Genomic DNA, 25,212 nt, shown 5'->3' with positions numbered 1-25,212 from the left:
TACAATTAAAAGCCTTCTTATCTTGTCGATGTAAAGCAGTAAGGAAGAGAGCTCTCACCTTATAGAGTATCCAAGAGCGCCATAGTTCAATGAAATGAAGTTAGAGGATGTCAACGTGGTTGACCACTGGAAAGGCTCTTTAAATGAAATATCTGATTCGGACGGGTGACTTTTTACCAAAGTTTCAATGTACTTGACGACATCGTTCAATAGAAGTTCATTTTGGTCTGTGAACTCAAGTTTTCCTTTGTTCGTATCACTTGCTGACAACCATTGTGTTTGAACTGACAAAGCTGCACCCATCCTTCATATAAATAAAAAAAACATCAGTAAACAGTGAAATAACAAAATGGCCACCAATGCAGTGATTAAACTTCAAACAAACAAATGAACAGCACACAGACCAAAACATTCTTAGTTGGTTTTAAAATCAACCCGATTGACATGACATCAATTGTATTCATTAACAAAAACGTACCTCAAACATTAAAGAAAATTGACCGTTCATTTCAGAAAAATAACTCAGCTTTTGATAGATTGGTTGTTATAGCAACAATAATGAATCTGCGAATACTTTATGTTACACGAACTATATGTTATTCATTTAAAATAAAATACAAGTTACATGAAGTAAAGGATTACTTTGGCAACAACTTGCAAGAACCATCGTAAAAAACAAAGAACATGGTCATCTGATTTCAATCTAAAATGGAGATAACGAGATTAAACTTTATAGAAACCCTTCCAATTATAACTGAAGCAATTGAAGACTCGTCATTCATTGCGATTGACGCTGAATTCACTGGCCTTACCTCTCGACGCCGGGAGAACGCCTTGGACACGTGCGATGAAAGGTATTTGAAGCTGATTAATGGCACGAAAGACTTCATGATTGTTCAGTTTGGTGTTTGTACATTTAACTGGGATGAAGAACAGCAACAATACATAGCCAAACCATTTAATTTTTTTACATTTCCTCGGCCTTACAACAGGCAAATGCCTGATATAAAGTTTTTATGTCAGAGTTCTAGTCTTGAGTTTCTTGCAAATCAGGGCTTTGATTTTAATAAATGGGTATGTCATGGTATACCATTTCTGTTGCCTGTGAATGAAGATAAACTTCGTCAAATGGTTGCATCAAGATCATCCCAAAGTAATGATTCTACAGAAACAGAACCAATGCCCATACCACCAGCATTTGAAAAAACAATTGAGCTGATCATGAATAAAGTAGAGGCATTTATTGCAGATTCAGAGCAAAAAGCATTAAGCTTGCCACCATCAAGTCCTCTCGTTCGTAGACTTGTGTACAGCCATGTTAATGCTGTTCACAAAACCTGTCTTCATTTGGAATCGAAAACGAATGAGGAAAAGGAGAAATATGTCAAGATGACAAAATGCTCTGGTGATGAGAAGAAAGCATTGGAAAGACAAAAATTTGATAAGGAAAATGTTAAAGTTGAAGAGGCTGTTGGCTTTTCAAAAATTATCCGACTTTTGTCACAGTCTGGTAAATTGGTTCTTGGTCACAATATGTTGCTAGATTTGCTTCATACGATACGATTATTTGTGAGTCCCTTGCCAGCAACCCTCGATGGCTTTAAAGCTCTTGCAAAAGGGGTTTTACCAAGATTGATTGACACCAAAGTCATGGCAAGCACCGAGCCTCTACAAAGTTTGTTTCATTTGTCCCATTTAGAAGAAGTGTATAAAACTTGCTGCAAAGCTCCATTTGCGACGCCTCATGTTCTGTTTTCTGAGGGATTTGATCAATATGCAGGTGATATTGAGGGCTCAAAATCCCATGAAGCAGGTTATGATGCATACATGACTGGAATAGCTTTCCTTGCAATGGCATCTTACCTGGAGAAGCAGCGTGATGGTAGTAGTCCATGTGGTGAGGTAGATGTTGAAATCATCAAACCCTTTATGAACAAAATATTTCTTTTTCCAAGAATGGAAGATATTCCTTATCTTAACATTTCCGGAGAAGATCTAGTGCCTAGTCGTGATCATGTCTTTTATGTTGAGCATCCCAGTGAATGGCAGTTTACCGACATCCAGAAGTTGTTCAAAGATTTTGGTTTTGTTTACATCACCAAAATAAATGAAATGTCGGCATTTGTCTCTGTTGCTAAACGCGAGAGAGCCACAAAAGTTTTACAGAAGCTTCAAAAGAATAATAGACCATACCGAATTCAGAGTTATAGTGTTTACCATTCAAATGGCAAAAAAGATGATACGTATCAAGTCAATCATCATGAACCTAGTACATCATCTCAAGATGCAAACACAAACGAACAAGAGCATTGTATCACACCTTGTGATACACCAGATGGACCTTCATTTAAAAGATCGACTCGTGAGGAGTCAGATGTAGAAGATGGAGAGATTCCTGACTCTCCTGAACCTTTAAAAAAGAAATTAAAAGGAGAGCATACTTATTTTGACGAGCCTGAAGATTGGTAGATATCGTTTGTGTTAAGTTGGTGTAGCTCAATAATTTAAAATCAAGTTGAAGTAGATTGGTTTTACACTACCTAAATTTGGTCAACATCAGTTAATTAATTTTTTTAGTTACTCTTATTAGTACATGATAAAATGTTTTTAAAAACATTTCTAAAACAATGTCCGAAATTGATAATATTCTGGAAACTTGTGTAAAGCAATCTTTCGATAATGTTTAGTGAATCTTCAGCTGTTGTGTGACTTGAAAATCTTTCTTTGTTTAATGAGCCTTTTAGCTCTCCTGTTTTTCCTTTGCTATGAAATTTGGTGACTTTGGTACAACAACTTGGTGAGTTGAAAAAAAACTTAAAATTTTTACGCGAAGCGTAGCAATTAAACCGAAAGAGTTTATAGTAAAGTGTCCTTTAGATATTGGTGCTAGAACTTTTTGAGTGATGGAAACAAATTTTTCGACAATGCTAGAACTTTGAGCGATGGGAACAAGTTGAAAATGTTCTCACCGACAATTTTCAGGAAACATGGTTACAAAATGAATGGTTCAATTTGTCACAATTGATATGAAAATGGTTTTGGTTTTCAAATGAAAATAGCATTGTGATGGCTAGTGATTACGATAATGAAGATGTAGCTTGCTATTTTACCACGAAACATTCTTGGAGAGGAAAGTAAGTCTTGAGTAATTTCTATCTCAAAAAAAAAGATTGTGTACAAAGATTGTGTAACTTTGGTGTTGATTTTGCTTGAATTGCTGAGAGCTTTTTATATGCTAGCATGACTATTCCAGGTATAAGAGAGTGTTTTCTATTGGCTCAAAGGCGATAACGACTTACAATCCTTCAACATTTGAGGTCACGAATCAAGTAAGCTTTGATATTTCTTTCTGATTTTATTGGTCAGCACTTTCTGCAACATCCTGATTTAGGACCAAACAATGTGTCTGATCTTAAACACTTGCTTATGCTTGACTATTTTTGTTTTAGTGGCCATATCAAGATTTTATAAACATCACTCCAAGTTTAAAGGCTCCAAATGAGGTCATCATTGTTGTCAGGAAAGGTGAAACTTCTTTTTTGTCTTATTTCTAGATTTTGCATATTCCTATCAATCCACTAAGATCCCAATTTAGCTTTATACAACTTGAAATTGGAGAGATGTATGAGCAAGGTTGAAAGGGGATGTCTCCGTTTCAGAAGTGTATTGCCAAAACTTAAGCAAGAGCTTTCTGAGCTCCCTGATTCACCCCCCTCCCCTCAATATGCCCATTTTCATTGAATAAAGAGCTATTAGAAATGATATGGCTAAAGAAATTCAACAGTTATTTGAATTCAAAAACTATGCAAACTATTATAGCCAAAGAAGGCAAGAAGACACAGAACATGACATTTTCTACTGAACATAGGGAAGATCTAATTACTGAAGCATTGGTAATTATTTGTAAACTGTAAAGTTTTCTACCATGATTTAGAATGTAAACATGTAAATTTCTGATCACTACCCTAGAAATTTTATAAAGAGTTTTCTGGATATAAACATGGCAATGAGTTGGTATGTTATAACATAAATATAAAGTTATTATATGTAAATGATGGTACCTCCTGGTCATGTTGTGCTGATAATGGATATTTCACTCAGATTTGATAACTGGGGGAGAACCAGAAGGTAGTGCTAGTAGTGAGTCATGGTTTTAGATCTTGTAAGATCCTGTAAGATCTTAACCAAGATATTCAACATGGGCAATTTTGAGAGTAATGCACCTAGTCAGTGGATAAATCCTCTCATAAAATTATGATATCATTGGGATGAATTAAAGCAATGAAAAAAATTGTGCCTTGTGTATTTCAGAAGTTTAGTGGCTATAAATTACATTGGAGTGAACGAAAGGTTCCAGTTACTTTAGAGGTTTGAATTATATGCTCTTGTTTCATTTATTATATTCATTAAAAAAAATATTTAAGAAATAAAAGATGCTTACTGTGTTTGCACAGTCTTATGCAAACCGAGGAGACCTTTGGGAGAACTTGAGAGCAGATCAGTGCAAGTCTGAGACCGAAGGTTGAGGGTTGCACCTGCTCAAGAGTTCTCACAAACATCTCCGATGTTTGCATAAGCCAGTGCAAACACGAAAAACATCTTTTATTTCTTTTATAAAATAACAACAATGGGAAAAAGACAAACATTTTAATTTTTCCTCTAAAATGTATTCATGAGCGATTTGCTAATTCTCTTTGATTGATTGATTGTTTTGATGGATTGGATTTTGATGGTTGAGCTCAGATGTGTTTTGCACAAGCTTATGCAAACACAGCTCTAGACCAACAGCGCATGCGTTGTATTGTTTTATTTTATAATTCATATTAATAGATTTTTCTATGATATTGCTTCCAGGTTTCACCTGGTTCTTTGGATCAAATTGATCCTCGTGATAATAGGAAATTATGTTCTTATAATTATAAAGATATCGAGCTTATAACGTTGGTGAGTTCAAATGATTCTATAAATTTCTATTTTCTCAGCAAGTGAGCATAATGATTTCATTTTCATTTCATTTTCAGGTGTCAGATTATCCCGGTGGTTTTGTGGTTGTTTCTGGTGGATTTAGTAGGATGGTATAGAGTGCTTTATGGATGTGCGTGTGTGTTTTTCGATATGCAGTTTGCAACATGAATTTTAATGTTACGTTCTAGCATCTCTTTGCCATTGATAAGAGAGAAGAACTGCTGAAGAAAATGATGGAAGCAGCATTTAATAATGTCGGAGTTACTATTAAGTGAGTCAGTAGTATTCCCGGAAATCAAAGATATTTAACAGTTTACGTAGCAAAACTTCCCAACACTCGTTTATTGATATGCACAAGCCTGGATTTTTCAGGGTTTGTTCCGTTTGATTTGCTTACATGAATTAAAGAAAGCAGAATCAAGATAATTGCTTGGCGATGACTAAATGCTGAGAATGAGCTCTTTATCGTTCTCTTTTGCAGACAGAAGAAAAGTGCAATTAAAGTAGATTCATTTTTGATATACAAGTTTGGGAAATTCAGGTGCTCAGAACAATTGCCTCCTCATGTTTTGAAAAATTTCACCAGCCAACAAAGCTCGTATTCGTTGTAATCGCATCTATTGGATTTTAGTGATGATGAACATGTCACGTCAATGTCAGAATTTTCCGTTTATAAACAGTCAAAACGCCACAAGGTATAAAACGCGTGAAATCGGCCACGATTTTTATATGTGCTAGGGAGTCAAGTAGCCAGCCTACAGTCTTAGTTGTGCTATATACGTATACTTCATAACACTATCGTCGTTCTTTTCTTTGGAACTTTATTGTTTTCATAATAAGCACAAAAGTGTTTCCATATTTAGACTAAATAATGGCTATTTACGTCATTTGAACCAGATTAGACTTAATGTTCCACGTGTGATGTTGCTTACAAAACATACCTTATCGAACAGGCCTGCTCTGATCTGTTTACAATGCAGCAGAACAATACTCACGGCAGCTGACGCATACTCTTGTAAGCTCATATTCATTTTTTCCAGGATCCCGTTCAGAGAATTTTGTGTTTCTCAGAAATGTGTCTTCTTGAAAGAGATCCAGCAACGTACAATATTGTCACGCTGCATCCTCTAAGCTCAGTAAGCCTACTTCATCACCTGAGGAACTAACCTTAGTAGTTTTTATCCTTTATATTTCGTCATTGCTTCCAGGTCTTCTCCATCGTTCGCTATCGCGACCATCCTCAATTATTTGGTTTGGAGTACATCAGCGGGCAGTTAAGGCGATACTCTTCGCCCGACAGGTTCGTCTTCATTGAAACCCGTCATGCATTCACAGTACGTGAATCTTGATCGCGTGTTTGTGTATGTGTTTAGAGACACGTTATTGGCTGGTTTGTTAGATGGTGTTCGCGCAAGTGGTAACAGAGATGTTTGTGTCAAGACAACGCCCACGAAAAGAGGTGCGTCATGTGCTGATCGTGCTTTGACTCCAGGGGAGGGTATGAAGGTGTGATATAGCTACCTCTGATTACAGAAAATCTGTACTGCCAGCAATTTTTCTGACAAATTTGTGTCACCATTTATTTTTGAAAAAAAACATTGCACAGGATGCGTAAAAATTGTACAAACTTTGCTGGCTTTATTGCTCTTGCCTGTTACGTAAATAACAGGTCACTGATTTCATAAAAAAATATTACTAATAACATCGTGATGTGTTCAAAATTTAACCCTTAGAAAAACCTTTCTGTGTCATCATGAGAAATCGTTGATGACGCATATATTTAGATAATGGCCGACGTTGTCTATTTTGTTGAATCGTTTTTCACTTTCAGGCTATCGTTGGGGACCGTTGTATAAGGCTGTTGACGAGGAAGTTGAAAGTAGTCATTTGAAATTTCTTGCTTCACCCCCCGGTAAGATGTCTTCATCTGTATTCCCCCCTGCCTTACATTGTGCTTTACCTTTTTCTTTGCACCCTGGGTCTCTGCTACACAGATACAACACAAAGTATAAAATTTCCGTTGTCATGTTTTCTTCAGGTAAATTTTCGGAGACAGTGTACAGATTCAACTGCAATATATCGTACAGCGGTCTTTTACATGCGGTTACTCAGGACGTAAGTAACGTTACTCTGTAAATTTATCATTCAATTTAAAGACTGGCACCTTTCTTTTTTATCCATGAACAATGCTATCTTGGCAGGGTTTGTTCTCTGAAAACAAAGAAAGGTTAATAACTAACGCCATCACCATGTTAATCGCTCATGAAGGTATTTATGCTAAAATCATCATGTTAGATAAAGGCATCGGGAAGAAATTTATTTTTTACTAATTGATGGATCATTTGTAGTCGGTCGCACAATCTTCACATAATGATATTTATCAACATTTAGCCTGGTAATATGATGTACTTTTTACATGAAGCAGTTCTTGACTCACCCGACCTAGTTTTTCATTCAAAATGAGAAACGGAAAATCCACGATGTTTGACGTGTTAGCTACGTGAAAATTGCGACATTTATTTGCCAGGTGACCAAAGTAAGATTTCTGATAAAGACCTTGAATCTCAGTTCCATGCGCTTCGACGTTTAGTGGCATCAAAGGCAGGATTCCGTGCTTTTACAACGCTTCCTGGGTAAGCAAACCTACCTTTTCCGTGAATATGAGCCCCTATGTCTTTACTGAAATGAATATCTTCGATCGTTTTGTCTAAGATTCCGTGAAAAAGTTGGGTTGAAGACAGTGAAAGCTTTGAAAAGAAAAAACGAAGCCGTCACACATTCAGCCGTTGACATGTTGTGTGCTCTAATGCAGGTACGTAATCAATATGGTCGTTGTCGTTTGTTGTTATGAGTTGTCGCATGATCATAAATGGTCTCTGACGTCACGAGTTGTCACATGAATCATTAATGGTTATCGTATGTAATGATTTTATCAACAGCCTGTGGTTGTAACTATGACATCACACTAATGATTGTCATCTGTAATGACCTTTCTCAACAGCCAATACATGATTACTATGACATCACGACATATGACGTTAATCATTAATGATTGCCGTGTAACGATCTTTCTCAACAGCCAATGCATGATAACTATGACATCACGACATATGACGTTAATCATTAATGATTGCCGTGTAACGATCTTTCTCAACAGCCAATACATGATTACTATGACATCACGACATATGACGTTAATCATTAATGATTGCCGTGTAACGATCTTTCTCAACAGCCAATACATGATTACTATGACATCACGACATATGACGTTAATCATTAATGATTGCCGTGTAACGATCTTTCTCAACAGCCAATGCATGATAACTATGACATCACGAAATGTGACGTTAAGCATTAATGATTGCCGTTTAACGATCTTTCTCAACAGCCAATGCATGATAACTATGACATCACGAAATGTGACGTTAATCATTAACGATTGCCGTGTAGCGATCTTTCTCAACAGCCAATGCATGATAACTATGACATCACGACATGTGACGTTAATCATTAATGATTGCCGTGTAACGATCTTTCTCAACAGCCAATGCATGATAACTATGACATCACGAAATGTGACGTTAATCATTAACGATTGCCGTGTTACGATCTTTCTCAACAGCCAATGCATGATAACTATGACATCACGAAATGTGACGTTAATCATTAACGATTGCCGTGTTACGATCTTTCTCAACAGCCATTACATGATAACTATGACATCAAGAAATGTGACGTTAATCATTAACGATTGCCGTGTTACGATCTTTCTCAACAGCCAATGCATGATAACTATGACATCACGAAATGTGACGTTAATCATTAACGATTGCCGTGTTACGATCTTTCTCAACAGCCAATGCATGATAACTATGACATCAGACAAGAGCAGTTGAACAAGACGTCCCTGTTATCTTCAGAGAAGTTCCTGGATAATCTTTTGGACATCCTCACAACTAATGTTGTGAGTATTTTTGTTTTCTCGTTATATGTGCTCATTTTTAAGGTTTCACCGGAGCATTTGAACATACTAAATGTTGTTTTTTCTCCAGAGCCGTTCCACCGGTGCTCTTGTGATAAGTGGTCTCCTTGATTTTCTCACGTTTGCTCTTTGCCCGCCCTACAGTGAGACGACAAATGATGAACAGTTTGCACTCTTACTTGAGAAAGTTGCAGGTCGCCATTCTTAGAAAAACTGTTATTTTTTCACACTTATTATTTTTAACTGCAGAGAAAATGACGAACAGTTTGCACTCTTACTTGAGAAAGTTGCAGATCGCCATTCTTAGAAAAACTGTTATTTTTCACACTTATTATCTTTAGCTGCAGAGAAACGCGGAGGTTTGGCTCTTGTGGAGCAGGCGTAGATATTTTACCTTAATGTTTGAACGTATTACCTTTAAAGGCGCATGCTTAAAGATTAGGAAATTTACCCATCCAAATTACAATTTATGTTCCAAAAAAAGCTCTCTTCAGTGCACTTTCCAAGAACATGACTGCTTTCTGAATTTTTCACCTCAAGCAGCCTGTTCTCTGTATAACTCTTGATTTTACTGTTTGGTTTCTACTTTTCATTTATCATTTCTGTAGGTATGGGTCGCAATATTTACAGACTCTTTCAGGTACATCTTATTTTTTTCTGGTCGCTTGGTTTTTCACGTCTATACTTAAGAACATATATTTGTCCTGCATTTATCCTGTACCATCCATCTACGACCATTTTCACGTCTATACTTAAGAACATACATTTGTCCTGCATTTATCCTGTAGTATCCATCTACGACCATTTTCACGTCTATGCTTAAGAACATACATTTATCCTGCATTTATCCTGTAGCATCCATCTACGACCATTGTAAAAGGTGCTGGTATGGTATTGAAAGCCATTATTGAGGTGAGCATGTCAAAGTAGTTTCTTTGCTTTGTTCATCTCTTACTTTGACTCTCAGTACGATCTTCCTTCCCTTTTGCGTCTCGATTTCTTGTTTGTATAGGAAGGAGACGAAGAGACAGCCGCAAAAATGCAAGATCTCGCTCTTGCTGAAGGTGCTTTGCCCAGACATTTACACATGGCTATGTTTACGCAAAGTTCAGACAGACGCTTACTCATGAACAGGTGAGAACCAACTTACTAAGGTGCTCGACATCTTTGAAAGTGTCTTTATGCTTCTTGCGAGGTTCACCCTGGAGCCTGGTAACAAGGCTTTGATGTGGCGTTGTACCTCGGCATTAGTCGAATTAAAAGACGACCAAAATATTGCCAGGTTTTCAATACAAAATGCTTTATTTTCTAGACAATTAAGTCGACATTTAGTTGGACTGTGGACAACTGGACATCCCACTGCAATGGCCTTACTTAAAAGAATTTTGGTACGTGTGTCACGCAAATGACATCACGCGATAAAATAATTGATGATGTCATTTTATATTTCAGCCTGCTGGTTTGCTGTATTATCTCGAAAGCACCGAGGAGGTTAGATAGATATTCGTGATTCAACGGTCGTTGACTTTTTTATAATTTCAACTACTTTCGCAGCCTCCCGAGACCGAAGAAGATCGCCTAGCCATTCGAGATAATATCAAGCTCGCTGAAGTGAGACGCTCGCACCTATAGATTTTTAATGTTTTCAAAAACAGGAAATGTTCCAATATACTTCACTTTAACTTTTCATAGAATTCTGATAAATCTAAGAATTCACTACGTCATCAACTGGAGGGATATCTCTCTCATTGGAGGACGAAAATTGGCTTCAAATCAAAGAAAGAGGTTGCCACTGTTCTTGCTGCTTTAATGTATATGTAGAGCGTTCTTGTGTTGAATCTTTGATCGTTAATGGTTTGCGGGCAATTTTTGAGTATTTCTATTTTAATCGTGTAGACAAATCAAAAGCCCGTCGTTTTGCGAAACAGAAAACAGAATATTAAAAGTGAACAGAACTGGGACCTATTTTATTACAAGTAAATGTGATCAATACATGTGGATTTGATCTGTGAAGATCTTAGGAACCATTTATCATATGATTCAGGTTTAATCAAGATCTTACGGCATACAATCTTATCTGGAACTACAAGGTACTGCAAGCTGCAATATATATATATATATATATATATATATATATATATATATATGATAGCCATTATTGTTTATACACTTTTATATATATATATATATATATATATATATAAGATATATATATAATAAAATTAAATTTCTTATATTGCCTGATTATTTTCAAACTTATATATATATATATGTTTGATTTTCAGCATTGAATATATTATTTATTTAATGAGAGCTTTCGATCGAGCTTCATCAGAATGAAAATATTTATTTAATTTAGAAAACGTCTAAAGCACGTATATATTTTCATTCTGGATTACAAATTTTCAAACTTATATATATATATATATATATATATGCATAAGTTTGCGACTTTTGATTTACATTTCGTGGTAGACACGTGAAGAGTTGCGCGGAGCCCTCGAATCTGAGATGCGCGCCTTTTCTATGGATAAAGATCTGAGTGGGAGCTATGTCGTTTCCTGGAATCATCTCGAGTTTGAAGTTTTATATGAATGCTTGTCGGATGAACTCAAAATTGGTTCGTTCATTTTTTCACATGTACATCGCTTTTCTTCATTCATTACATTATGATTCATTTTTGTTTTAAAGGTGATTACTACCTACGTGTTTTGCTTGAACAGAATGAAGTTGAAACGCCAATAACGAATGCGTAAGTTATTTTTCTAACAGACATTCAACACGTCGTCTGGGAACTCGACTCGTACGAACATGCGTCGGTTGTGTGGTAGGGTTAGCTATTTGTCATACACCACGAGAATGCAGAATGTCTGTTTCCTTGTACAGACATGCGCTAGTCACTCTTTCATTGCATTTCAGCGTGCTTTCATCATCGAGTAAATCTTGAATTTCCCATATCTTTCAACCATTTAGTTTACTTCTGTCTAATAGGACGATATGAATAAATGATCTTCTTAGTAAATCGTTATATATATGTTAGATCTTAATCAGAACTTTTACATACAATAATATGCTTCAATATTAACGTTGTTGTTGATTTCCTTTTAGTCTCGAGTTCTTCAATGATCTCTACCACAGATTCCTATTGACGACCAAACCAAACATGAAAGCCATGTGTCTTCAGGTTACATCTTTTCTCCACAATCTCACTACGCTTTGAAATTATTACATGATTAATTCACCTTTTGAATTTCAGGCAATGACGAAAGTGTATGGCAAATGTAATGAAGAAATTGGTGCATTTAATGATACTAAGTATATTGTAGGAATGTTAGATAGGGTATGTCACATTTCATTATCCACAATCATCCTAAATATTACCTGGTCTCCTGTAAAATTATCTCTACTTGTTTTTGTTGCTCACAGACCTCAGATAAACTGGAGCGTGATCATCTCTTATTCTTTCTAAACGAGCTTACGAAACATCAGGTTTTCTTCTTTTCATGACGAATCTTACTTATCATTCGTCAATGTTTATGTTATTCAAATTTTTATGTTTTTAGCGCAATGTGAAAGCTTTGTTAGACGTGAACGCGATCAAAGGATTAGTTGAAATGACGACGTTGTGTCATCTTCATACATCTCGAGCTACTGTCCCTTTGCAGGTAAAGTTTTTCGTGTGGTCGATATGCTTTTAATGAATGCAGCGATAGAAATGCTTTTTCATGAGATTAAACAATAAATATTCTGTGAAACAAGAGACCTACTTGAATAAAATTTCATCTTCCACCGAGTGAAAATAGTTTTCTTGTTACAATCAAAACATAGATGTAAACCATTAACATTTATGCTATTTTACCGTTGTCTTTGATTATATTGACGTAATGAATGTTATTCAAGAGTAATCTGTTGGAAGCCGCTCCAGATAGCAGTCAAGGAGGTGAAAAAGAATGGTACTATGGCAATAAAGAAAGAGAAAGACTTGGTCCATTCAGTTTTGATGAGGTTGGAACTTTAATACTTTTGGATATTGATTAAGCCTTACATTATGAAAAGCTTCGTGTCGTTTTCCATTGCTAGATGAAAGATTTCTGGAAGGACGAGGTGATAAATGGAAGCACGCGTTGTTGGTGTCAAGGAATGGATGGATGGCGACCATTACAACATATTCCTCAATTAAAATGGTTTCTTCTTGCTACTGGTTTACCTCTCATGAATGAAACAGATATGACTGTTCTAATACTTAATATGTTAATACGGATATGCTCCTATTATCCCAATAGGTATGTATACATTCCTAATTGTACTACTCGAAATGGAACGATAACACTCAGCCATCTTCAAAGCAATGTTATTTGGCGAATGAAAAACAAGTTCGACGAAAATAGAACTGGAGAAACATTTGCAAACTATTATTATTCTCACTTCCCACCCTAGGCAAACTTCCTCAAGACGCATACCACATGTAGTATTGCTCCCCTCCTACAGTTACATAAATTAGAGGTCAGAAGAATATAACCATTTTAGAACTACGTAAGACCTAAAAAAATAAGAAACATTATATTAGTCAGATTGATCATTGAAAGGTTAATGTTTTGCTTCATGTTGTTATTTTCAAACTCGTAAAATGCGACAACGTTTTTTTGAGTATTTAGAACTAAACCGGACTTTAACATTTAGGGTCGTAACTTTGTCTCCTTATACAGATGTTCAGTTTGTTCCCGTGAAACGTTTTCATCACCGCTTATATTCTTTTTTGAGTTCTAGAAGTTAGCGTTGCAGTCTTTACAGAGTTTACCGGAGTATTTTTGTAACAATTTCGAAAATTTTTTGCAGAGATTTTGATGGTGCTATTGTACGTCCTCTACCTCGCGCCAAAGGATATTGTCAGAAGCAACTTGTCTCCCTCACATTGTCCAGGTTGTTTAAGCACGCGAATGCTCTTGAGATTTTTTTGAAAATATTCAATCAATCGTCTACTTCTTATATCTAGTTGCTGCTCACTTTTGACCCAATCATCGTGGAGAAAGTTTCTGTGCTGCTCAACGATATTCTCCTAGTGTGTTACTCACTCCTTTTTTCTTGTCTTATCTTGACGTTGTTATCTGCTTTGTTGAATCTTGCTTCGTGTTTTTTCGTTAGGATAATCCTGTGATCCCAAGATTGTATTTAACTGGAGTGTTTTTCTTCATAATGATGTATACTGGCTCTAATCTTTTACCCATAGGAAGGTCAGTAACCATTGTCGTTTTTCTCCGTGATTAAAACTACCTCTTCAATTCATGACTTTGTGATTAGATTTCTCGCCGAAACTCACATGAAACAATCGTTTCGCTCCGATCAGGTATTCACTTTAAAAGCAGTCGATGTTAAATAAGCGAGCAATTTTACTGAACAAAAGTTTTCTGTGATATACCTAGAAGCAAGGTGGTGAGATATCTCAGAGGAGTATACTCGGGGTTTTGCTGCCTGAAGCGATGATTTGTTACTTAGAAAATCACGGTATGCTTGAGAGGATCTTACTTCGTGCAACATTCTGGATTGAATCAAACCGCTTATCATCTTCTTAGGTTGTGATAAATTTTCTTGCATTTTCTTGGGGGAATTTGACACTCCCGAGGCGATATGGAGCAATGAAATGAGGTGGGAATGTTGACAAATGTTATAGACCAGTTTTGGATTTGCTGCAAGTCTTTAATACAAGACTATAGTACAAGTGTTCAATACAATTTTTAGTGCAAGTCTTCAATACAGTCCTCAATACAATCTTCAATACAAGTATAAATACAAGTCTTTAGTACAAGTCTTTAGTACAAGTCTTCAATACAGTGCTCAATACAATCTTCAATACAAGTATAAATACAAGTCTTTAGTACTAGTCTTTAGTACAAGTCTTCAATACAGTGCTCAATACAATCTTTAGTACAAGTCTTTACTACAAGTCTTCAATACAAGTATTTAATGCTTTATACTTTTGGAAGCACGTTAGGTCTGTTTGAAAAAAGTCATTAGTATGCACAATTTCAATTTCTCTTTATTGCTTTGCACTCAAAAATATTATGTCATCACTTTGATGACTTTGTAGTTTTTTTTTATATGTTTTAAAAGACGATTATTGTTGTTTTTTAGACGTTTCATGATAAGCAAGATTGCGTCGCATCTTGTTGATTTCTCGCCTCGGCTTCGCAGTAATACTAAAGCACTGTATCAGGTCTGTATCTTAGTTGTTAAATTAATCTCACTTGCATCTTCTATAGCATTTCCATTTGCATTTTAAGCACATTTCCTTTTTCATTTCATTCACACATCTTTCCTTTTGTAGTATTGTCCTATACCGGCAATATCGTATCCTCAGCTTGAGAGCGAACTCTTCTGTAATATATATTATTTACGTCATCTGTGTGACACTCAGCGCTTTCCCGATTGGCCAATCAAAGAGCCGGTTAGTAGTTTGTAGACTGTGGAACTCCGAGAAATGTTATCATTTCTGTCGCTTTCGTTATCTAGGTGAAGTTTCTCAAGGATTTACTGGAAGCGTGGAAAACTGAAGTGGAAAAGAAGCCGCCTGATTTATCTGTCGACCAAGCTTTAAAAATTCTCAATTTGAAGAAAAAACCTGAAGAGTTAGAAATACGTCATTATGAATTGCATTAGATCAAACCCTCACTAAATGAAGTCCTTATTTTATTTTCATTATGACACTTAGGTACGACGAGGCAAAGATAAGGAAAGCTTACTTTAGGATGGCCCAGAAATATCATCCAGACAAAAACCCTGAAGGACGGGTATAGTTTCTTAATAGGTCTTGCAATCACTTTCCATCCTATTTTGTACAAATTACAAGGTATGTGTACATTTAAGGACATCTTTGAACAAGTCAGCAAAGCCTACGACTTCTTGTGTTCGCGGTCGTCAAGGAAGATCCTAGGACCAGATCCCAGAAATATAATTCTCATTCTTCGGGCTCAATCTATTCTCTTCAGTCGCTGTAAAGATGGTTAGGAACTGCAACTTAAAATTTGCGTGAAGCTAGTTTAATGGCTTTTCTTAAATGCATTCATCTTGTGCTTTCGTAGTATTGCAACCGTATAAATACTCCGGTTATCCAATGTTGATCAAAACAATTCAAATGGAGATCGAGGATCCTAAAGCTTTCAGTAAAGAAGCAGCATTACTTCCTTCAGCTTGTGAGTTGTGTTATCACACAGTAAACACGTCTGCTTTGAATGCTGAGGAATTGAGGCGAGAGAATGGGATCGAGGTAAGCGATAAAATCTTAGCAGTGATCCTTTCTGTATTTTGTGTGTCGTATTCATCTCTGTGTTGGCGACACCTTAACGGTAATCTATATGATTTTACAAAGTTATCAATCTTTTTGATGTCATTCTTGAAACGTGTATGAAGTGTCGGCATGGATAAAGAATTTCGCTTCAAATATAATAAACAGAAAATTCTTGTCAAATTTTTCGTTAGTAACATTGAAAACTTCCGTTTGCACATTTCTTGTAAATTTCTTTTATGGTATTGTTTAGGTAGCGCAATAACCATTTCAATGTAATGCGACGTAATGTTTTACCTTTGCTTTCAATTTACTCAATATTTTGGGAAAAAAGTTTCCTAGAAATGGGGCAGCCGCCCTGCTCAACATATCGCAGTCCGGGGGCAGTTGCGCGAAGCCTGGATAGCGTTATCCATTGGATAGCACAAATTTTCAAATTTATAAAAAAGGTGTTTGTATTTGTCTAAAGACAAAGAAATTTCGTAATCTTCGAAACAATATTTTATTTTAATTTCAGTGATTGCTCAGTTCGAATCTTATATTTTTGCTGTTTTAAAAGATTTTATAAAGGTTTCAAAAACATTTGCTGTCAATGGATAACGCTATCCAGGCCTCATGCAACCGGCCCCAGATGAATAGCTCAACTCCCCAAACGATGTCAAGTTCGATCGTAATTTTTCAGATTCTCCAGTCCGCCCTGTCTCGAGCCATTGATCTCATTGGGAAATCAAGTAAACCTGGTGAAGTACCTGTTCTTGTGAGTCATTGACCGTGAATCTTAATGCTTACTGCTATCCATAGCTGTACATGCTATCTTTTATATCTTTTATATCTTAATGCTTACTGCTATCCATAGCTGTACATGCTATCTTTTATATCTATCTCCCCAGGTTTGTGGTCACATTGTTCATTGTTACGCTGTTGCCTCTCAGTTTGAAAAATGTCGAGAAAAGATCGCTGAAATGCAGATTATAGTGCAAGAACTGTGCAGATTGTTGTACTATAAGGTGATTCTTTTCGATGGCTAGCATGCGTTAAAAACATGCAAGCTATTGCAAGTCATGGAAAGTTATTCTTTTTGAATAGTTTGAAGAATGCCATTCGTTGTTTAGACAAAATATACGGGACATAAAATAACTTTTGCGAAAATTGATAAAACAGATGTAGCATATTTATATTTCATAACTATATGACACGTTTATTTAGATATGCATCTCGAAATCTCTTTTCAATGGGCGTGCCGTCCAAACTTGTCACGATGTAGAGCCTTACTTGCGTGTTTGTGTTACATTTAATTTTCAATTTTCAGAATCTCCCCGGTTTGTGTATTTTGAGCACCGATTGTGTCAGCAGTTTCTCCGTGGATTACTGGTTGCAAACACATTTACTGCAGGTGGGCGTTTATTTCGACGAAAACAGCTACTGAGCTACGTTTTTCTCATCATTTGTACTTCCACTTAGGCCGGTGTTTTGTGGCATCTCTTGTTGTTCATGTTTAATTACGATTATACTCTGGAAGAAGGAGGGGTCGAGTCTTCGTCGGATACCAATCAACAGGTTACTTCACTGTCACTGACACTCTTATTGAGCGCAAAGCATTCTGGATATTCAGAATGTGGGAAATTCATTCTCTGAAATCACGTGTTTTTCACCATTTCCCTTAGGAAATAGCAAATGAATTAGCAAGAAAATCGGTGCGTGCTTTATCACGACTTGGAGGATACATTCGTAAGTATTCGCTTGATTTTTTACGTCTGCATTGTGACATTGGAACTGATGACGTCATTTTAACTGATGACATCATTGATGATGTAACAATTGTAGAAGGTGAAGAGACGACTCCAGAAAACCCGGCGATTAAGAAGTCGTTGGATGCCATGCTGACCCCGTATCTTGCACGAAAACTTCACAATTCTTCACCGCAAGAGGTGATAAGTTTTTCAGCAAAACTCATTTCAACATGTTTGATCCTGGTGTGCGATTCTATCTCCTTGTAGTTACTCAAGCTGTTAAACAGCAACGCAGAGAACCCAAATCTGATTTGGGACAATGGAACACGGGCGAGATAATGAAATTTCTTGAGGAAGAACAGGAAAGAAAAATTACGACGGTAAGCATGTACATGTGCCACTAACCTTTATATATAATTAATCTGGATGTATCATCTTATGTAAACTTCCTATTTTCTATGCGAAAGTTTTTTGATCATGAACATGATGCCTTCATGCCATGTATAGCACACGTGTCACTGAGTTGTATATATCATTGATCTGGACGTAGCATCTTATGAAAATTACTCTATTTTCTTAGCGCGCGGCTTGTTATTATAGACATGCAGCTGCCATACTATATTTGGCGAATGAAAAGTTTAGCTAGAGCGTCCATTAACTTGCAATTTTTCCTTTGAGTCCCAGATAAAATACTCAGGCTTATTGATTCAGAAATTAGTACTATCGTTCTAGCTACTATTTGCGCACTATTTTGTTATTTGACCGCTGGCTCCAACCATTTTGTCGCATTCCTCAATCTTTAACAAAGCCAAAAAGTCCTACATATTTTCCATAACAATTTCCAGGCATCTATAGATATCCGAGTATTTGATATAAAGATAAGTGACATCGTGTAGGAAGTTCATTAAGAAATGTTTCATGTGTGTAGATATTGTAGATTTTCCAGGTTAGTTTCAAGTTTTGACTCTGAAGATGACTTCTGCTAAGGTTGTTGAAACATTAGTCAGCGCCAACAGTTTTTCTCACAGCTCTACTAACTGGGACGATCTATATGGAGAAACATGCAACGATACTACCTGATTCAAACAACGATACTACCTGATTCAAACAACGATACTACCTGATTCAAACAACGATACTACCTGATTCAAACAACGATACTACCTGATTCAAACAACGATACTACCTGATTCAAACAACGATACTACCTGATTCAAACAACGATACTATCTGATTCAAACAACGATACTACCTGATTCAAACAACGATACTACCTGATTCAAACAACGATACTACCTGATTCAAACAACGATACTACCTGATTCAAACCATTCACTTTATTAAGAAATGATTTGTTGACATTTGTTGCCTTCGTGGATTTAGGGCGAGTGTGATCCATCCTTTGGAGCTGAATTCATCTATAATGTGTACGAAAAAGAGTTAATCATTGGCGAGATCTTTGTCCGTGTGTACAACGAGCAGCCAGCTTTTCCATTAGAGGTAAACGCGATTTCGATCAACTCTGAAAACACATTGACAAACATCAGTGATGTTATTTTTTTTCATTTCTTTCAGAATCCGAAGAAATTTGCGTTAGATTTGTTGAATTTCATTGGCAACCAAGCGCAGGTATTTTTGATTGGTGTCTCAACAACAGAAGGACTTTTATTTATCCCACTCAATCTTTTCTTTTACAGTATCTCCATTCCTTGCTACAACTTCAGGCCTCGCAAACAGGCTCGTCCACGGAGCCTGGTGGACAGAATGAGCGATTCGAGCACGTTGCCATGGCGTTGGAAGCGTTGAGGAATATCATAAAGGCCTCGCCAGGTTCTTGATTTTATGAAATGGTTCGACCGAATAAGATGATTTTGCTCTTATTATTATACTTATGTTTATTGAAGGTGTCGAAGAAAAATGCATTGGTCAATTCAAACTGATATTTTCTTTACTGCGTATGTCTGAAGCAACCAAATTGCAGAAACTTGCTTTAGAAGTGAGTCTGTTGTTACACTTCATTTGTGTTACATTTCTGTACATTTTACTCGTCCACATTGCGTCTATATAATTTTCTTTGTAGGTGATCAGTAATGTCACTGGTAACAAGAATTGTGTTGCGGATATCGCAGATTCTAATGTTATCTCGTATCTATTACTGACTTTGTACACTCTCTCGAACTGTAAGTCCTGTAGACATCTGTTTTATCGTTTATCAATACAACTCTATCATTGCATACGTTGCTGTATCCTGTACATTGTATCCATTCTATATATGTAAACCATACGTCCTGTTCCCAAATACAGGAGTTGCCATAGCACTTTGCTGTGATTGGTGAATTGCATTGTATGCTATTTAAGACTGTACGCAACTTTATGCTATGTCGTCGTATTCTTCCGTACTCTTTACTATACTACTCTCGCATGCTTCATTCAGGTCGCCCACTTGTCACTGAGACGTTGCATGCTTTATGTTCCAATACAAAGATTGTTAAAGAAGCCCACAATAAAGGTATGTTCATAAGTATTGTGACAGCGTGGTCTTTACCCGCGAGTATTTGCCCCGGTCTCTTCATTCGGAGGTTTTTAACCGAAGGTGTTAACCCCTCCTTGAGAGGGTTTGTGAGGTAGGTGCGTGCCTCCACTCTCCAAAAACATAACCTTGTATTGTCCTCAAATTCTCATTTGTTCCTTACTAATGGCGACGTCTTCCTAGGAGCTTTGGTCTATCTCCTTGATCTCTTTTGCAATTCAAGCAATCCTGAGGTTCGTAGCAAAGCAGCGGATCTTTTTAACAAAATGATGGCAGATAAACTAGTTGGTCCAAAAGTGAAAATCACTCTTGCCAAGTTCCTTCCTACGATATTCATGGACGCCATGAGAGAGAATCCAGAAGTCAGTGTTCACATGTTTGAAGGTTTGCTTTGCTCCTTATTTCTCTCGTTTTCTTATTAAGTACGTCGGGCAGTTGATCTTTAACCGCTAAATCACACCTTAGGCATGCACGAGAATCCTGAGCTCATTTGGAACGATGAGTCACGCGAGAAAGTTTGTGATATCATTAAAAAACAGAGAGATGAGTAAGAATTGTATGAAACACGACTAACTGTGTAATACGTTTTATTGAAAATTTTTTCTTCTTTTTGTAGGTTTTATAAAAGGCAGAAGGACGATCCTGAGGCGTCGTGGAAGGTAAAACTTTTTGAAAACAACTCTCTTGGCAACATGTATCCCATGCAAAATTGATCATTTCTTTTTCAGCTTCCGGGCGATTTTGAAGTTGTTTACTCGAACGTCGAAGGAGAGTTGGTTGTTGCTGGCGTGTATTTGAATTTATTCGTCGCGCAACCACATTGGGTTAGTAACTGGCCACTTGAAACAACTTTAGTATTTTTTGTAGAAACAATTCTTGAATAAGATATATTTTCAAAAGGTGTTGAGAAAACCGAAGGAGTTTCTATTGGAGCTTATGAACAAATATACTGCGTTGCTACGCTCATCGTCGCCTGATGTAAGTTTTTATCTTTCATTGTACTTGTTTGAACGTTGCTGTTAATTAATCTGTTATTTCAGGGCCAACTACTAGAAACATTCACCCAAGCCGTTGTTTCCATATTCACAGCTCAACCTGCTTTAGCCGATCAAGTAAGAGCATGAAGATGTTTTTCCGCGCTTTGAATTCATCCGTGAAATGAGTTTTGCTTGTTTTTAAGATGCCAAGTCTCGGTCATCTTCCCGTCATTTTCAAAAGCATGAAATCGACAAACGACGCCATTCCTCGTTCCGCAATACAAGTTATCCATATCGTCTCTAGCAACGAGGCAAGTCTCGCAGAAGTTTTTTTGTATTTCTTTTTTTACTTCAATTTTTTATATTTTTCCTTTTCTTGTAGTTCTGTGTCCGCAGTCTTTCTGATGGTGATGTCATTAGACCAATGATAGCTGCAATGGATGCCAGGCCAGATGTCATCGTGCTTGCCTGCGAAGCTCTACATCAAATCTTCGACAAGAACCAAAGTGCCTTGGTGAAGCAAGCAATCGACGCTGAACTCGTGCAATACTTGCTGAAGCTATTAGATACAGACTTAAGAGCTGCATATAAAATCGAGAACGCCTCGGCATCCAAAGCTCAGATCGTAAAAGCTTTGAAAGCGATGTCACGTGATTTTATACATGGAGAAAAGGTAGCGTTGACTCAAACATCCGAGGGTTTGAGTAATAATGATGACAAATTCACGTATGAATAAGCAGGGATGGATCCAGTATGATTTTGCAAAGGGGGCTCTAATTTGTATTACTTTCTGGTGGCTTGTTTTATGAATGGTGCCGTGCCATGTCAGACTGTTTTATGCCGTTATTGAGTAATTAAATATTGGCTCTGGTAAAAACAAATCTCAATTGTTTTTGCTTAATCTTTTCATACATCGATGTTACGTAGGAAAGTTTTGTCCCCCCTTCCCATGCATCTTCTCTAGCCAATACGCACCCCCGGCAAATCCATCCCTGTAAACCAGAGAAAAGTGAAAATTGTTATTGATTATATGGCGTACATGATTTTTGCTTGTGAGGTTTCCTAAATATTAACGATGACGTCTTGATCTATGTTACAGGTGTTGGAAATACTGGACAAATCCGAAGTCTGGGCTTCATACAAGGATCAGAAACACGACCTGTTTATTTCGGACCGTAATGTTGCAGGTTACCTTACTGGGCCTATGGGTGTTGCGGGCTATCTAACCCAAGGCTCTGCTAATGCTAATTCAATTCCTAGCAAACCTCCACCAATTGAGAACATATTGACAGATGATTGATTAATCAATATCCAGAATCAGCCATCAGTACGAATTTCGATTTCCAATGTGTTAATGAAAATTTTTCTTAGGAGCGAATATTTGCAATTTTTGTACTGTAGTGTGCGCCAAAGACATTATATTTTAATTCGAAAGTCGGACTAGCTACGACTTACGAAAAGATAACTTTGAATTACAGACAATTTTGATTTTTTGGTAAAATTTTTCTCTAGTGGTTGTTTAGGTGAAAACAAGACTTTTGTCTGGTAATCATTGATCACTTAGGAATATTTCAAATGAATTTTCATATTTTCAAAATGAAATCATGCAAAAGATTAGACAAATGTTGGTTGAGTTTAACATTTGAATTTTCGTAACAGATGCACGTGGTACAAGTGAAGCATGTATGCGTTTCGTTTTCGTTGTAATTTATTGTTGTATTTTTAGTGATTTGTGTACATTCTGCACGTCATGTATGTTTCGTTTTGTTTTTTGTTGTAATTTATTGCAGTTGTATTTTTAGACGGTAAATTTGCGCTGTACATTCTTCCAACACAATTGAGTCATGTATGTTTCGTTTTGTTTCTTTGTTGTGATTTATTGCAGTTGTATTTTTAGACCGTAAATTTGCGCTGTACATTCTTCCAACACAATTGAGTCATGTATGTTTCGTTTTGTTTCTTTGTTGTGATTTATTGCAGTTGTATTTTTAGACGGTAAATTTGCGCTGTACATTCTTCCAACACAATTGAGGTTATATTTAGATCTTCATTTGCCTTACCTAAGCCATATAATTGAATTCACAACAGCCATTTGTTCGCGTTAAACGACGTGAATTGCTCAACCGTCACAAAATGTTTCACGTAAAAATTACAGTACCCGAAGTATTTGCATAAATTGTTTTGGATCATGTTAGTCCTACCCACGTACTCCGAAAATTAATATGATTTAAAAACTTTCTTCTTGAACCAGCAGCGTTTAAAGAATTTTTCTACTAAGAAGAAAAAGAAAGAGAAGAGCCCATCCACGGCTCTTTTCAAATCTTCTTCAATCTTTTGGATGAATGATATTTTGTTTATGTTTCTTTGTGTTGTATTAATCGCTCGTAATTCATGGCATAAAACTCGACAAATGACTGACTGTAATCGCTGTTTATGTCTCGTTAATGACTTGTTTCTTACAAAATTTACCATAACTAATATCGTTGTCGATCGTCTGCGAACTTACCCTCGATTTTCCTTTCAAAACTTTAAACGTAAACACAAAAATTCGTTATGTTAGATATTTCGACTGTACAGTCAGAGTTGTGAATATGCGTTTAAGAGAACACTGGTCCATATTACATTTGGTTTGATTTGTTTGTAATATTCATAAGAAATGCAAGGAACTGACCAATTTGAAGTACTGACAGTAAGTGTCGAAACACCGATGAATTTTATTGTCCTATTCGTATTTCTTACGATCATGTGTTCTCTTGTAGTTTCTTGGTGCTTGGGAAGGCAAGAAGTTCTTCGAGGTGCGATGTAAGAGATCTCTGGAGTTATTTACGATGGAAGTCATTTCAAAGGATTCCTTGGACAATAAGACATCTGGATTGCGTAATGTTGCAGAACATGTGGAAAACCGAGGTTTCTTCTTCATCATGCGTTTGCGATACGTGTTTGAAACATGCGAGAAGAGGCATTATATCCTTGATCATGCTGGTGACATATTACTAAAGGATCTTGTTAACGATGGTCTGCCGGAGCATACGGTATGATTGATTTTGGTATTGATTTTGATATTCCTGCATTGGACCTGGAGGAAAAAAAGACCTCTAAAAAATCCTAACTGGACGAAAGAGGTTTCTTCAGAAATGTGGGTCTGACGTACATGGGATTTGTCTGATAGCTAACTTTGCCCTTGTACCTGAGCACAGGATAAAATGGACAATGAGGGACACGATGATGATATAGTTGGTAACCTATACTGGTGTTTTTTTTTTGTCTTTAGGTGATATGTATTGCTGCCGAGCTATCTCTTGCTTTGATGATGCTACACGAGCTTGGCGTAAGCTACAATGAATTAGATCTTGATCATGTGATGGTAGACAGCAGCGGTCACGTGATATTATGGCGAGAGTTCGAAAACAAAGAGTACTGGTCTATCAGTGAATGTATATGTGGTGGGCTGGCAGTAAGATGCGGGAAGACTGGTCATCAGGTGAAGAGACGTGGTTCGAATTCGGGACAGTTGAAGCGTGATGAAATCTTGCAGAAATATGACTGGAAGAGTTTGGGCTCGCTTCTCGTTCAGCTATTGATTGGTCGGACAGAAATTCAGAGTCAAGCAAGGTTTGTTTTTGTACGAAAGATACCTTGATTTTATAAATATATTGATATCATTCGGTAAATTTCAAAGTAGATATTTTCTCCATACGTTTTTTAAAATGAGATATTTTCTTACGGTTAATGCCTCATTTCTTTAC

The 25,212-nt window shown here is 36.7% G+C and overlaps 3 protein-coding genes across 3 annotated transcripts; all 3 read left to right on the top strand.

Annotated features, from left to right (window-relative positions):
* Window positions 1–655: 655 nt before the first annotated feature.
* Window positions 656–2,697, top strand: LOC124453009 (poly(A)-specific ribonuclease PARN-like). The gene has a single exon (XM_047003684.1). The coding sequence runs from the start codon at window positions 709–711 to the stop codon at window positions 2,467–2,469; it is 1,761 nt and encodes a 586-aa protein (XP_046859640.1). The 5' UTR covers window positions 656–708; the 3' UTR covers window positions 2,470–2,697.
* Window positions 2,698–2,967: 270 nt separating this feature from the next.
* Window positions 2,968–23,083, top strand: LOC124453014 (dnaJ homolog subfamily C member 13-like). The gene is given in 74 exon segments (XM_047003689.1): window positions 2,968–3,134; window positions 3,254–3,329; window positions 3,450–3,525; window positions 3,820–3,893; window positions 3,970–4,014; window positions 4,312–4,368; window positions 4,855–4,944; window positions 5,022–5,075; window positions 5,154–5,236; window positions 5,447–5,506; window positions 5,597–5,660; window positions 6,006–6,101; window positions 6,174–6,265; window positions 6,339–6,424; window positions 6,797–6,877; window positions 7,004–7,080; window positions 7,167–7,233; window positions 7,493–7,598; window positions 7,678–7,777; window positions 8,825–8,932; window positions 9,021–9,144; window positions 9,559–9,590; window positions 9,806–9,862; window positions 9,963–10,084; window positions 10,263–10,338; window positions 10,403–10,441; window positions 10,505–10,561; window positions 10,643–10,735; window positions 10,847–10,926; window positions 10,995–11,040; window positions 11,426–11,570; window positions 11,642–11,702; window positions 12,059–12,134; window positions 12,207–12,290; window positions 12,377–12,439; window positions 12,514–12,615; window positions 12,851–12,955; window positions 13,031–13,233; window positions 13,787–13,821; window positions 13,824–13,870; window positions 13,944–14,009; window positions 14,093–14,181; window positions 14,249–14,294; window positions 14,371–14,452; window positions 14,521–14,593; window positions 15,080–15,161; window positions 15,273–15,392; window positions 15,458–15,573; window positions 15,657–15,735; window positions 15,812–15,947; window positions 16,027–16,211; window positions 16,912–16,986; window positions 17,120–17,236; window positions 17,539–17,622; window positions 17,691–17,786; window positions 17,894–17,957; window positions 18,054–18,157; window positions 18,227–18,287; window positions 18,290–18,339; window positions 19,343–19,459; window positions 19,535–19,588; window positions 19,657–19,789; window positions 19,864–19,955; window positions 20,040–20,139; window positions 20,394–20,468; window positions 20,673–20,873; window positions 20,955–21,036; window positions 21,106–21,148; window positions 21,218–21,313; window positions 21,390–21,467; window positions 21,530–21,601; window positions 21,670–21,777; window positions 21,849–22,139; window positions 22,566–23,083. Coding segments are annotated over 74 exon segments (6,675 nt in total). The 5' UTR covers window positions 2,968–3,066; the 3' UTR covers window positions 22,767–23,083.
* Window positions 23,084–23,219: 136 nt separating this feature from the next.
* LOC124453022 (ribosomal protein S6 kinase alpha-5-like) lies at window positions 23,220–25,183 on the top strand. The gene is made up of 3 exons (XM_047003707.1): window positions 23,220–24,155; window positions 24,226–24,498; window positions 24,738–25,183. Exons 1-3 carry the CDS (start codon window positions 24,123–24,125, stop codon window positions 25,104–25,106), a joined length of 675 nt encoding a protein of 224 aa, XP_046859663.1. The 5' UTR covers window positions 23,220–24,122; the 3' UTR covers window positions 25,107–25,183.
* The last annotated feature ends 29 nt before the right edge of the window (window positions 25,184–25,212 follow it).

This window comes from Xenia sp. Carnegie-2017, unplaced genomic scaffold, assembly GCF_021976095.1.
Source record: "Xenia sp. Carnegie-2017 unplaced genomic scaffold, XeniaSp_v1 HiC_scaffold_25, whole genome shotgun sequence".
Classification (NCBI taxonomy): domain Eukaryota; kingdom Metazoa; phylum Cnidaria; class Anthozoa; order Malacalcyonacea; family Xeniidae; genus Xenia; species Xenia sp. Carnegie-2017.
This window is presented reverse-complemented; position numbering and strand designations above follow the sequence as displayed.